The sequence below is a fragment of the Dermacentor albipictus genome, chromosome 5 (genome assembly GCF_038994185.2).
Source record: "Dermacentor albipictus isolate Rhodes 1998 colony chromosome 5, USDA_Dalb.pri_finalv2, whole genome shotgun sequence".
NCBI classification, from domain to species: Eukaryota; Metazoa; Arthropoda; class Arachnida; order Ixodida; family Ixodidae; genus Dermacentor; species Dermacentor albipictus.
The window spans coordinates 32702253-32716336 of NC_091825.1; the positions used below are offsets into that span (position 1 = coordinate 32702253).

General features: G+C 52.2%; 1 protein-coding gene across 2 annotated transcripts in view; it reads left to right on the forward strand.

Moving 5' to 3' along the window:
- LOC135908078 (probable ribonuclease ZC3H12D) overlaps nucleotides 1-14084 on the forward strand; it is a 151171-nt gene that overhangs the window by 62455 nt on the left and 74632 nt on the right. The window contains exon 1 of one of the 2 annotated variants that reach the window (XM_065439820.1): nucleotides 5927-8031. The exons of the other annotated variant lie outside the window; for it this stretch is intronic. Coding sequence (XP_065295892.1) covers nucleotides 8014-8031 — 18 coding nt within the window. The 5' untranslated portion in view covers nucleotides 5927-8013. Of the gene's footprint in view, nucleotides 1-5926; nucleotides 8032-14084 lie in introns of those variants that run through there. 2 annotated transcript variants of the gene reach the window in all.

The following is a 14084-nucleotide window of genomic DNA, read 5'->3' on the forward strand; positions in this document are numbered from 1 at the left end:
CACTATCACTCGCAATACAACGCACGTCTTGAAATGGGCATGCAGAAAGGCGCACTCGTATCACCTGTTGAAATACGCCCCCCTCACAGTTCGTGCTTTCTTGCTTGTCAAAGTTTGTCTGAATTTGGTGACGTGGGTAGCTTCATTGCTTCTTAATCTGTTCAGTCAAATGTAGTGAGTTACGACCGCCAGATAATTGTGTAGTTGTTTTCGTGCGACCGCGCTGGCCGACGGGCTTGGCATCCAACAATAGGATCAGCACTCTACACCTAAAGCTTTCGTCCGCCTCCAAAGAAAGTATGTTCTGTGCAGGGATGCGATTTCGACAACCGTACGGCTGGCCTTTTCCTGCATCGCTTTCCACGCTGAAAGCTCGAAATGCCCATCCAGTCGAATGGCAGGGCATTTGAATATATAGCTCCAAAGGAAGAACAACAAAACAAATTTCGCGCCTTCGAAAACAAAATGACGTCACTTCTGCTTTTAACGGACATGGCGTCACATTATTTTCTCTTCCGCCGGAAGTGTTCCCACCACATACAGATGGCGCTAAGCCCCATGGACCGCCGATGGACCGCCATGTTTTGAACGTATGGGCTCCTATGGAAGCTTCGCTACCAGGTACATTTACCTTGGAAACTGCTCGCTTATCCCTATATTGTGTCTCGGCTGCGACATCGTTGCAATCACTATCCGTCTAGCGGCCGCGCTCGGCGCGATGCCGTTTGTTGCGAATCCCGTGAGCTATCGACGTGATTATACACTTAAGGTCTTGTGTCACCTTGGCGAATCCCTTACGGGGGATCGTCCAGGAGTGGGCACGCACCAACATCGCGTACGCTGTGCGGAAGTTGTCTGTTCGGGCACGTATGCTCGGTGGCACGTAGACGTGGTGACCCAATTTCTCTACGCAGCTAGCAGCCAGCGCATAGCTACCCAAGTTAGCAGACAACTTGGGTCACTGCAGGTATGTACGCGGCACTGTTAATTGCGCGAGATAGTCCAACCCCCGCGCACTTCAAACGCAGACACGCTCGAGTCACTCGCGATTTCGCCGGACACGTTGCGCCATTTGATAACGCCTTGCGCGAACGATGCGATAGCCGGATAGCCTGCAAAGCGGTTTGCGTAACATTGATTCCAACAGTTAGCTGGATCAGCTTATTTTCTTAGATCCGAAGCGGGGCTAGACCGCGAGGTACGGCAACGTAGCTGGCATATGGAGTAAGATTGCTTCGCATTAAGAAAAGTTGGCGCGCGCGCGCGCACACACACACACACACACACACACACACACACACACACACACACACACACACACACACACACACACACACACACACACACACACACACACACACACACACACACACACACACACACACACACACACACACACACACACACACACACACACACACACACACACACACACACACACACACACACACACACACACACACACACACACACACACACACACACACACACACACACACACACACACACACACACACACACACACACACACACACACACACACACACACACACACACACACACACACACACACACACACACACACACACACACACACACACACACACACACACACACACACACACACACACACACACACACACACACACACACACACACACACACACACACACACACACACACACAGAGAGAGAGAGAGAGAGAGAGAGAGAGAGAGAGAGAGAGAACAGCAGCATTGGCGTACACTGCTTTCTTATCTGTGCAGTGCCAGTTTCGTGGAAAATACTGCAACGCTGCGGCAACAAAGCTGGCCGTAATTATGCACGTCAGTTTGGCACGCCCTTGTCGACAACACAATTGATGAGTCACACACATCACACTGCGGTACGATCAGCTTGAGAGTCGTATATCCCGCGATTGGTAGCTGCAGCCTGTTTGACCTTTGCAGGGGTGTGGGGTTTTCTAGGTCAAGTTCTCTCAGCGTACCGGTATCACGATAAGGAAATATCGAGGCGAATAAAAATGGCATATGCGGTCAGGCATTGTGAAGCCCACGATGTCGTCTCTGTAATAATCTACGATGCATTTGCACATATATGCTGAATAGTTCGCTTAGCACCGAATAACATTTGTGTACGGATCCTTATGTCTACAACCTTGCAATATGTTTTTTTTTTGTATACGGGAGTGTCATTTATTGTCTGTTTCATTGATGTTGCTGTTAATGACTGTTCACCTGTTTCATAGTAAACTTTCTACGTTTATTGTAACCCCGCCTATGTAAAAGTGCCCGGAAGGCCCTTTAGGGTATTTCTGAATTTTAAAAAATAAGCTTGGTCATATCCTTGATAAAAAGAAGTACGTAATCATTGCGTTCTAAGTTATTCTTTGGGCCTGAAACTTGGTGGAGAACGAAGAAGCTTGAGAATATACTGAGGACCACACAACGAGAGGTGGGGGAATGTTTTAGGCGTGCGAAAATCGTTTAGCCGTTATTACGTCCTACAACTGATATTAAGAAGGACAGATGGGCAGGTCCTGTAACGTGCAAGGCGCAGATAACCAGCGGCGCTCATTAGAGTAACAGCATGGGTGCCAAGGGAAGGGAGACAGTCGAGGACGAAAAGTAATTAAGTGGCGTGATGGAGATCAGGAAGGAAATTTCCAGGCATACGAGTAGCACTGAGTTGGCTAAGTCAAGGCAGGTAAATAGAGATCGCTGGGGAAGGCTTTTGTCTTGCAGCGGACAGAAATATAATCACGGTGATGATTATACTTCGCGAACTGCAGCATTCGGCACGTTTCCATAGGTGCGGTGTATAGAGAGAATGCACCGGCAGAGGGCGCCCGATTTGCGGCTCTCCCGTGGGACATAGGCCAGAGACGACGACATGCGCGCGCACCCGGAGAACGTCGCGCACGTCTGCTGTTTCCCGTTCCCGGGAACCCGGATTCCGCAGGCGAGACGGGGCGAGTCGCCGCCTGCCACCTGGCTTCGTTGCGAGCGACGCGGCTGCTGGCGGAGACGCCGGCCAGAGCCTTTTACAGCGAAGCTGTGAAGGGCTGCTGATGGGGCCCAGAATCGTCGTCTTTGACAGAATAGTTCTGCGGAAACTCGCAAGGTGGAGTTATAACCGGACCAGGACGAATTCTTCTTCAACGTCGAGGCCTTTCTTTCGAGGAAGCCGCATGGGTTTCCTTTGCTATAGCGATTGCTATGAACGGCTGGATGTCTGAATTTCCCTTTATTCATCGTCCACAGCTGGCTCGTTGGCGCCCCTCGGCGCTGCAGCGCGGACGCACTCGTGCTCCCGGGTTAGTCGTCGTAATTAATTATTTTATTTATTTATTTATTAAGAAACACAAAGACATGGCCAATTTTACAGCGAATTACAGCGAAGCTGTTAAGGACTAGTTTCCCCCGGGATCGTGTCCGTGTGCAGACACAAAACTCCCCTTACGTGCGCCGACCCCGAAGATAATGCAATGCCGGGCCGACCCGCGGCGGAGGCGAAGCATTAGGGGACCCACATGTATATACACACACAGCTTCGCTGGTCATTCTTCTTCACAGAGCGTAAGGGCACCGAGTTTTTTTAACGAGTTCTCACGTTGGCGAGCTTCCCTGCTGGTCGCAGAGTGGGTGCGTTGAGTCGGCATCCGTGTGTATACCTGCGTGCGGCTTGCAAAGTATGTGCCGCGTTCATTATCGAGAAGTCATTGCGGGTGTGGATGACGGGACAGCAGCTTCCTTTAGTTGCCTGGCTGTTGCAGTCACTCCGGCGCAACCTCCTCGCTTGTTACTTGGGAGAGCTTGCCTACTGGTTGCCTTGGTGCCTTACCTCCCACTTCAATTGCTGCCTCTGAAGCCAGCCTCGTTACGGTTTCATTCATCACCTCTATATTATCATCACCATCTCTCTGTTCTAAGGCTGCATATTTGTTTGCAAGTACCAGCCTAAATTTGTCTGCTTTCACCCTTACTGCCTCTAAGTTGACCTGTCTTTTCTTGACCAATTTTTTTTTTACCCGCCGTGGTTGCTCAGTGGCTATGGTGTTGGGCTGCTGAGCACGAGGTCGCGGGATCGAATCCCGGCCACGGCGGCCGCATTTCGATGGGGGCGAAATGCGAAAACACCCGTGTACTTAGATTTAGGTGCACGTTAAAGAACCCCAGGTGGTCAAAATTTCCGGAGTCCTCCACTACGGCGTGCCTCATAATCAGAAAGTGGTTTTGGCACGTAAAACCCCAAATATTATTATTATTATTGACCAATTTTTTTTCTCTGTTCAAATTGAGGTGAATCCTAGCCCTCACTAACATATAATCACTGCACTTTACCCTACCTATCGCTTCTACATCCTGCACTATGCTGGAATCGGCAGAAAGTATGAAATGTATTTCATTTCTTGTTTCATCATTAGGGCTTTTTCAGGTACACTTTCTGTTGCTACGTTTCCTGAAAAAGTTGTTCATTATTCTTAGCTTATTCCTCTCTGCGAATTCTATCAGCATCTCTCCTCTAGCGTTTCTAGAATTTGACGCCGTAGTTGCCTATTGCTTATTCACCAGCCTGCTTTGATCCCACTTTTGCATTGAAGTCGCCCATGACTACAGTATACTGAGTTTGCACTTTTCTCATCGCTGATTCAACATCTTCGTAAAACTGATCTACTTGCTCATCGTCGTGACTGGATGTTGGAGCGTAGGCTTATAGTGCCTTTAATCTGTACCAATATTTGTCCCAAGGACAAGAACATAGCGGAGCAAATACTCACAATTAGATGAGGCATATGTATGCTGCCGCATAAATCCAGGGGCCACTCAGCGCATCAAAATGGAACGAGTAGGGATTCACCCAGTGAGACCCGTAGGTAACGTGCACTTACCAGAAGCGCTTGGATTTGTAGTGGACGGAAGCGTCAACCGGTCAGCAGTCGAGATAAGAAAGAGACGTTTCGTGTATTGGAGGAAGAAAGCAGGGAAGACATCGATACGACCAGATCCGTTACAGGCATAGGTAGCGGTACAAGGTAGATACAGAAGTTTTGAGGGAGAGAAAAATAAATATTACAGATGTATACAAAACTGCTTGAATGAAAAGCGTGAATAGCTCACCTGAACCCGCCGTGGTTGCTTAGTGACTATGATGTTGGGCTGCTAAGCACGAGGTCACGGGATCAAATCCTGACCACGCGGCCGCATTTCTACGGGAACGAAAGGCGAAAACACCGGTGTACATATATTTAGGCGCACGTTAAAGAACCCCAGGTGGTAAAAATTATTTCCGAAGACCCCCAGTATGACGTACCTCGTAATCAGATGGTGGTGATGACACGTAAAAGCACGTAATTTAATTAAAAAATTATAGCACACTTGAGAAACTCAAGCAGGCTAGGTGACTATTTGTCACCAGCCCGTTTCAAAGGGGATGCCAATAAGATCAACATTGTAGAAGGATCGACATTTGGATGAGTTGGTACTGCTTGAACATCATGAAGGGGCAGCACAATATGACGAAGGCAGAAGGCAGGAACACACATGACAGCGCTGACACAGGACAGCTGTCCTGTGTGTTCCTGCCTTCTGTCCGTCATATTGCGCTGCCCCTTCAAGATGTCAAGAAGACATCGTCATCATGTAAACGCGAGAGAGAGGAGGCTTTTCACCAATGCCGCGCATCTCTTGAGGCCACGCGCAGGCTTCGCGGTGGCGGCTTGAGATGGCGCCGTGTGTTCTTAGGGAAGCGCGAAAGAGGAGTCCTGACATTACACGCAAGTTACATGCGTCATGCGTACTGCCTCGTTTCGACGGTGGCAATACGTTGTGTCGCTATATTGATTGAATGCTAACGCATTACCATCGACAGTCATCGTGAGATGGGTTCTGCCGCAATTTTTCCTTGGCCAGTTATTGGGCATCGCGACAACGATATCGATTATACAGTTGCTACGGTCGGGAATTGAACCTTCAACCGCGTGCGTAGGAGTGCTGTTGTGTGAAACGTGGTACTGAGGACCGGGTCTGTCAAACTCCGACGGATGTCCGTCAGGCTTCTTTGTGGCTGTCATCCCCAGCATTACTGTTCATTCGCTCCATTCACGTTTTCTTTCTTTCTTTCTGTTTTAAAGAATGGGATAGGTGTGTTCGTAAGGGGCAGGGGTATGCTGCAGGACCGGAGCTCGCGAGCCTTTTCGCTTGCTTTTCTGTGCCATCCGAAGCCGCCCCTGTGAGTGTTTACATGCCTCCGCGGTTGTGCCTGGATGAAGCTGACCCATCCTTTTTAACCACGGCGTCGTGTCCGCTGTTCCGCCGTGCGTCAGCAGTCACCCAGCCAGACCGACAGCCACGCGGCGGTGAGCGCGGAGCGACGCTTGTTTTCTCTGTCGTCGTGGTTGCTTCGCGCTCTCCGATCGGAGAGCTGGTGGGAGGGCAGCGGACGTCGAGATAAACGTTTTCGCGGTGCGCAGAGCATCCGCGCCGGTCCGACAGCTGGCGTCGGCCGACCCCGCGCCGCGAGTCGGGGTTGCCGCAGTCCGTCACCTGGCGGCTCGCTCGCTGGCACGCGGCGTCTCTCCAGGGGCACTCCTTCGTTGCCCAAAGGGGGGAAGGGCACACCGCGGCGGCATCCGCCTGGCACGGTCCTCAGAGCGGAGGCGACAAACACGCGTTTTTCCGCGCACTGGGACACCTGCTCGCTTGCTTGCGCGAAAGGTCGCACTCCTCTCTCTCTCACCGCCTGCGCGGCCGGGCTGCTACTACCGGAGCTTCGTCGACGTCCCGAAGCCTTCCAGGCCTTCCTTCGGTGGCCGACCTGTCCGACGGCCGAGGAACCTCCTCTCGCCATCTTCTATCTCTCTCCTCTCAAGCTCCTCCTCGCCGTGGGATCGTGACAGGCCGTGTGTGTTGTTTCCCGGATGTTGTCTGCTGCCTCCTGCCCGTGCTCCTTGCGCTGCGGCCGGCGGTCGTCTGCTCTGGCAGCCGCTGCATATCGTCTGCTCCTCCCGTGTGTGTCGGTCCGGTCGTCTGCAGCTCCAGCTGAGAAGAGATCGTCCGCCGCTGTGTGCGGTTAAGGCGGCCGTTGTTTTCGACGCCGCGCTCTGCTACACTTGTCCGGTGATCCTGCTGTTGGTACCCTTCCGAGGCGACGTTTACGAGCCGGTCGTCTCGCACCTGTCTTTCGAGAAACTTGCCGACCCAGCTGCTGTGTGCGTTTGCCGAGGGACAACCTGCCTTTTGCTGCTGGAGGAAGGAATTATGCTCGACGAAACGTGCGGAGCTGTGAGGGACCCGCTGTGTGATGGTGTGTGACTGTGTCACTGACGCATGGCTCCAAACGTCGCGTTGACGTCACACTGATTGATTGTCGTCGTTCGATGTAGTTGTATCCGTCTGCTCGAGTCCCAGCAGAAGTACTCGCACTCTGCCACAGTGCTCGGCAATGCTATTCTTAGTATCCGTAGTCTTTGCAGATGGTTTATTCTGCAGAATCTCGCACGAACGTACTGTTTAAAGTGGCTTTGTAATGAACCCGCCGGTTATTTTTTGAATTCCACCAGAGAAAGACACAGCATATTCGAATTGCGTGTGAAATACAGTCTTCGCTCGCACCGCTGATTTTTCAGTTTCCGTCGTGGCGACGTGCATCGGACCCCGACAGTCGTCGTAGCCCTTGCGTGAGCCCAGGTCGCGCCGACCTGACCCTCGCGAGTTTTCGGAATTGGCTGCTGGTGTGACGTGTTAGTGGGCAGCTTCCCGAATCCGAGGATAAAAGAATCGCGTCGAACTCGTCATGCGTCGTTCGCCGTCTGCTGGAAGCGCCAGAACTGCTTCAGTGTGTTGGATTCGCCGACGGACGCACCTATCTGCGGCTGCTTCTTTGTGACCCGGCCGTTTGTGTCTGGTGTGTTCTTCGAGGAAAGGGGGAAGGCGTCTGTGTGCGCATTTCTTGGCGGATTTCCACGCCGCAGACCGTCGTCACGCTGGCTGCGTCGACGAAAACCCTCCTCGTCATGGCCGCCCGAGCGCCTGTGAGTATCCGGCGCGCACTTTTGCGTCCACTGCATGCAGGACCGATAGCCTCGCCCAGGCGTTTCCAAATTAGTCCTGTCTCGCGTGTTCAAACTCTTCGTACGTGTTTTATCATTTTGCGTAAGGCGAGAAGGTCGTTTGCAATTAATGTGATTAACCGGTTTAATCATGATTGGTTAGTGATCGGTGATTGTAGAGCGAGCTCCGGCTCTGATTGCTAGTGTAAACATTTGAAGCAATCATGGTTATATTGCGCTCAGTTTTACACAGACGATATTAAGAAAGGACAGGACGTGGACGGATGTAGCGCAAACTACCAACTGTTTAATAATGTTAAATAACGCGCTTATATACAAGGAGATATGGCGCGAGGAGGGGGGGGTACAAAAGATATGACAAGTTCACGGAATGTGATAATAGCTCGGGTCAGGCATACATGGTTCACTGGCACCCGTTCGCCCTGGCAAACTCAACCTCAGCTTTGATAAGCGCGATGGACGGAGTGCTTACGCACATTTCTTTTTCTTTTGCTATCGCAAGCGCCTCCCATATTTCTCGCTCCGTTTTCGTTTTTGACGTGCCAATGACTGTGGCGCTTTCTAGAAGCGGAGAGCATTTGCATTGTTTGCAATGTGCGTGGTGTTGCCTTACATTCATGGCTTGTCACATAGGATAAAAAAGACAGCCCAACGCCATGACGTTCAAGTTCTGTTCTCCGCTCCACAAAAACTAAAAGGCATGTGCAAGAGGGTGAATGCAGGATCCATAGAGGCAAACACTAGTGCTACGATCTGTCAAACTACGCACGTGACAAAGTATGTGGAATGTGCAACTTCTGTTGTTTACCAAATCCCACTAGATTGCGGGAAAGTATACATCGGGCAAACTGGACGCTGTCTAAATGATAGGTTACGGGAGCACAAATACACGTGCCAGCTCCTGACAGCACCCAGCAACCTGGCGGCACATTGCAAACAATGCAAATGCTCTCCGCTTCTAGAAAGCGCCACAGTCATTGGCACGTCAAAAACGAAAACGGAGTGAGAAATATGGGAGGCGCTTGCGATAGCAAAAGAAAAAGAAATGTGCGTAAGCACTCCGTCCATCGCGCTTATCAAAGCTGAGGTTGAGTTTGCCAGGGCGAACGGGTGCCAGTGAACCATGTATGCCTGACCCGAACTATTATCACATTCCGTGAACTTGTCATATCTTTTGTACCCCCCCCCCCTCCTCGCGCCGTATCTCCTTGTATATAAGCGCGTTATTTAACATTATTAAACAGTTGGTAGTTTGCGCTACATCCGTCCACGTCCTGTCCTTTCTTAATATCGTCTGTGTAAAACTGAGCGCAATATAACCATGAACGTTCACCAACTAGCCCCCTTCATTGCTTTACTATATTTGAAGCAATGATGAAACAATATTCGGTTGCTGTCAGGGAATGCTTACGCTGTATTGATCTTCTCTGCGAGCAAGCTGCGCGAGTTCGGAGAGTGTAAGCCTTTGTCGTAAGTATTCGGAACACTCGGTTAACATTGAAACACAGCTGCTACGGGGGGGGGGGGGGGGGTGGCACTTGACAGGCCTTGAGCGCTGCAATTGCAATGCCTTATACGTGATCATGGTTTCGCAATTGCACTTCTGTACTTGCAGCATTTTCGCCAAGAGTGCTAACTAATAACTTAAACATTTAGCTTTAGTTAATTATCCATTCAGTCATTATATCGCGTCTACTGTTTTACAGTGCTTCTGATTCTGCGTTTCCAAGGAGAAGAAACGTTTTCTCCACTACATTAAAAAAAGGTCTTGCATTCGTTTCGTCCGAATTGCGCAGCGTAAATAAACGTAAGTGAACTGGCCGTCGATCCTTTCCCATCCCCTTGACTGGATCCTTCGACTGGTGTGTTGCCGAATCCGAATAAGAGAAAAGAAAAAAACGTAGCCATGGAGAATATCAATTGAGTAGCTGTAGCGTAGATCGGCGTGCGCGAACGACGTCACGTTTTGTTGCTGCGGCTGTCTCAGTCGGCGACAGTCGAGAACTGCTGACGTGGTGTGGACGTGCGCGAATTGATGTCTTGAACGACAACAACGTGGTGTGGACGTGCTGCTGAAGTGCCAGTCGGCACGTCAGCAGCAAACGAAATGGACTCGTACGGAATAACTCCCCCGCACCCCAAGACGAGCCATCAAGTTCGCCGGCGCGAAATCACAACTTGTCCGACTAAAACGCCGTTTAGGCCATGAGCTGCTGTTGACGCGCCAAGTTTCGGGGCACGTTGCCCATATACGCTCCCCGAGATGTTCGGCGCTTCTGCAAGCAGATCTCGGAGGCCATGACGATTACAGGCCGGCTAGAATCGCTACGGCGCTTCGGGCAGAATCGTAATTACGGCTAGTACATAGATTCGCCTAAACTTCCTCCCCGTTGCATCGAGCGGCTTTGTTGACCTTGCACACGGGCCATCTTCAACGAAATAGTGCGTTGTAAATGCAAGCGGGTCGCAATGATTGTTCGTGTGCGCTGTGAGCTACTGCCTTCATCGCTTAGAAAAAGATACGGTGGCGTTGATATTTAGGCCGTGCGTAGACGCTGGCGTTCGGGTCGCCCATTAGTGGGAGGCGGCACGGAGGGGGGCAGCCGCCGTGGCCAGGTCGGCCGAGGCCGGCCAGCCGCGGGTGCAGCGCAATCTCGGGAGCGGCCGCTCGGCTCGAGCCCTCTTCTTGAGGCGACGCTCCCGCCGCTACACGGCCAATGGAGGGAGTAGAGTCGCAGTAAACAAAGCAACGGGACCGTCTGAAGCCACAAGGCACGAGAATCGGGCAAATCCACGTGCCAACCATCGTTCCCGTGGCATACCTAAACGATCCCAGTGCGAGAGCTCCCTCCAGTAATTATAGTGCGATCTCTCGTGACGTTTTTACCACAAAACTTACGGGCATAAGCTCAAAAGCAACTGTAACCGCAAAATACCGGCGTCGGCAACACTGCTCTGCTGTCTGTCGTAGCTAGGTTGCTATTCCGGACATCGTCGAATTCAGCCATCTTGTCGGCTCCGATTGGCCCGGGCGCCTGTTGCGGCCTCTCTGGTTGGCTGGGAATCGGCCGCCGTGACAGGGTTCGACGAACGGCAGCCAAGTGCAAGCTCGGCGGAATGTTGGATGCCCACCGGGCCCGGACGGCGCTGCATCCGGTGCCTGGCCGAGCGCATTCTTCGGGCCCAGCAGATGGCCGAGGCCCGCGTCGATAACGGCGGCCTTTTGAACGCCACCGCGAAACTGCGACACGCCTCTCGGCAGCTGCGCATGCACACGGCGGCGATAAGGCGCGGGCTTCGTCGACGCCGCGCGCTTTCGCAGGCTGTTGCCCCCCCCCCCCCTTGTTATCCGCCCCGTGGCAGCTTGCACGGAGCATTTGAAACGTGGAACAAATATAGCCGCAGTTATCCCTTTCAGTCGCGAATTACCATGGACCGTCGGCAATTGTGTAAAAGTTGCCGCCGTCTCCGTCTTGTTACAACTTTGCACCTCTGCACCACGATTACGGCTTTGTGGTCCCGTAGCGCTCGTCACCCGTTTCGTGACAGAGCGTTGGTAGCGAAGACTCCGAGCCAGGCGTCGATGAGAATAACGAAAGGGATTTTATACATTATATACAGGTCATTGTACAGGACAAGATCGGATCGGCACTGGGGCCGAGAGCTCACACAAACGCGACTGTTCCCGCACGGCGACGTCTGGCGAAAACGCGTGACACATCTCACCCCAGTCGGGAGCGACACTGTCTCCCGGTGGGTCGGCGGATCCTGTTTTCGAGGCGGCCTCCTCGCCGCTTTATAATCCCCGAGAACCATTGTCACTCAAACGGCCCAATACAAAGTCAGCACACGACGGTCGTCCGAGGGGTCCAACCAGCGACCGCGCTGGCCACCCGGTTCAAAGTTCGCGCGCGTGGTGACCTCCATGCAAGAGGAGGTGCGGCGCCGGGCTGTCTGGTACTCGCTGACACGTCCAAACATGCTGCTCGGCGAGGCTTCTCCCGCAGGACACCGCTGCCTGACGGCTCAGCATCTTGACTTGTGAAGGGAGAATTAGGGCGCTCGCAGGATAGATTCTGCATCTTGCAGATTCGGAATCCGGGCTTGTGGTGATGGCACAACAGCATCCCCGCCCTCAGATAAGGCGCCGGGAAGACGAGCTGCCTCCACGTGGCTCGGATGCCGGGCGCGCACGTTCGTCAGGCTCGTCCAAGTTCACGTCCAGTGTCGGGACGCCAGGTAACTTCACGTGCCCAGGTCCGACTCGCCAGGACAGGAGCTCTGCTCACCGCGTCGTCGCCAAGGCACCTTGACCAGCTCCGCTCGGGTCGTTCCTAAGACCTTGCTTCTCGCCACTGGTCCCGCTTGGTCGTTCTGCAGCTTGCAAAACCGACCGGCAAAAGGCAACACCCAACACGAACAAGTGCCCTCTGTCTCCCGTCAAACACCAGACAAGGCCATAATCCAAATCAACCTAACTAAATAGCTATCCCCCTTTTGCTCCCGCTGCAACAGGAGGCAGGTGTACGATCTAGTACACAAGGCTCAAACAACCAGTTTTCAAATTAACAACGCAACAAAATAGAAACAATTATTAATCAGCAATAATAATTACAAATAGAATGGTCCCCTTGAAATCACTTGGACCGAAAACATACTTCTGAGGAAGCAAATGAGGTCATTCATTTTTCCCGGCGATATTTTCGCGGAATCCGAAGCTGCTTATATTTGCGACCCTGCTTATCCGTGTAGCGGCGGTACAATAAGCCAGATTCCTTACCAAATGAAACCCTCTTTTTTTTCACTCCCCGTTTGACGCTCTTCCTCAGATCGGCTAGTGAACAATCTTCCTGTTGCTCGCGAATCCGAGTTTCCCTTTCAACTGCAGCCTGCTCCTGCCAGCTGGCGGAAACCGGAGCGAGTGTGGAGCCCGCGTCGCCTAATTGCGGCGTCGCGTCTCTAGCACTGCACGCGTCACTCCCACTCACCTCCAGGACCCGCTCGCCTAGGCCAGCCTCCGAGCTCTGCCTCTCCCGTGCCTGCTCACCACTTAAGTTACCTTGATCGGTCCGTGTGCCGCACCGCTGTTCGCTCACCGACGCAAAGTCAAGTTCCCTCGACAGCGGGCGCGCTTTGGATCTCGTGAGGGCCATGTACGCCACGTCGGCAAAGAATGATTTGCCCTGATCCCTCAGCAGCTGCTCTGAGCTATTTGAGAAGAGGTAGGAAAATTGCTCCGGGAGGGCGGCTGACACAGCGGCTTCGGTGTTAAGTTTCCCAAACTCTCCTTCAATGATAACCATTGCGATCGGTAAACAGACACTCTCCTTCTCGGCCACTTGCCGTATCCTAACGCACTCTCCAGTAAAATCACTCGAGGAGACGAAAGACGGGTGAACAACGTCCATAGTTGCTGCAGAGTCCCGCAGTGCTCGGCACTTCTTGCCGTTTACCTTAATTTCCTGCACATAGGGCTCCAATAGACGTATGTTTTTGTGAGTTTCCTGTATCGTTGCAAAAGCAATTCTCTCTGGGCAGCTTGCAGCGATGTGCCCTTGCTTTTTGCAATTGTAGCAGGTTAACGGTTTCCGTTTTTCAAAAGAACGCGTCATTTCGTTTCGCTGTTTCGGACCATCGTCATCATTCTGAGATGCATTCTGTCCTTCCCTTACAGTTTCTTTGGTAAGGGATTCGTCGTCCCGAAACTCGCGACGCGTGATTTGCTTCCGTTCGTCGGGCTTCCCGGAAAACCAATCTCTCCTATCAGCTTTTTCTACGCGCACTGCGTTGCTGTGCAAGCTGCGGCGTGTGTAATACTCTTCCGCTAACTCTGCTGCCTTGTTTAGCTTAACATCCTTTAGCCTATCTTGCAGCCAGAGCCGGACATCCTCATCAATGCAACGGTAGAACTGCTCCAACGCGATGCATTCGACAATTTTGTCGCGGTCGTCGTAAACCTCTTCGCCCTTCAGCCATTCCACCAAGTCGGCTTTTAGACGAAACGCGAAGTCAAC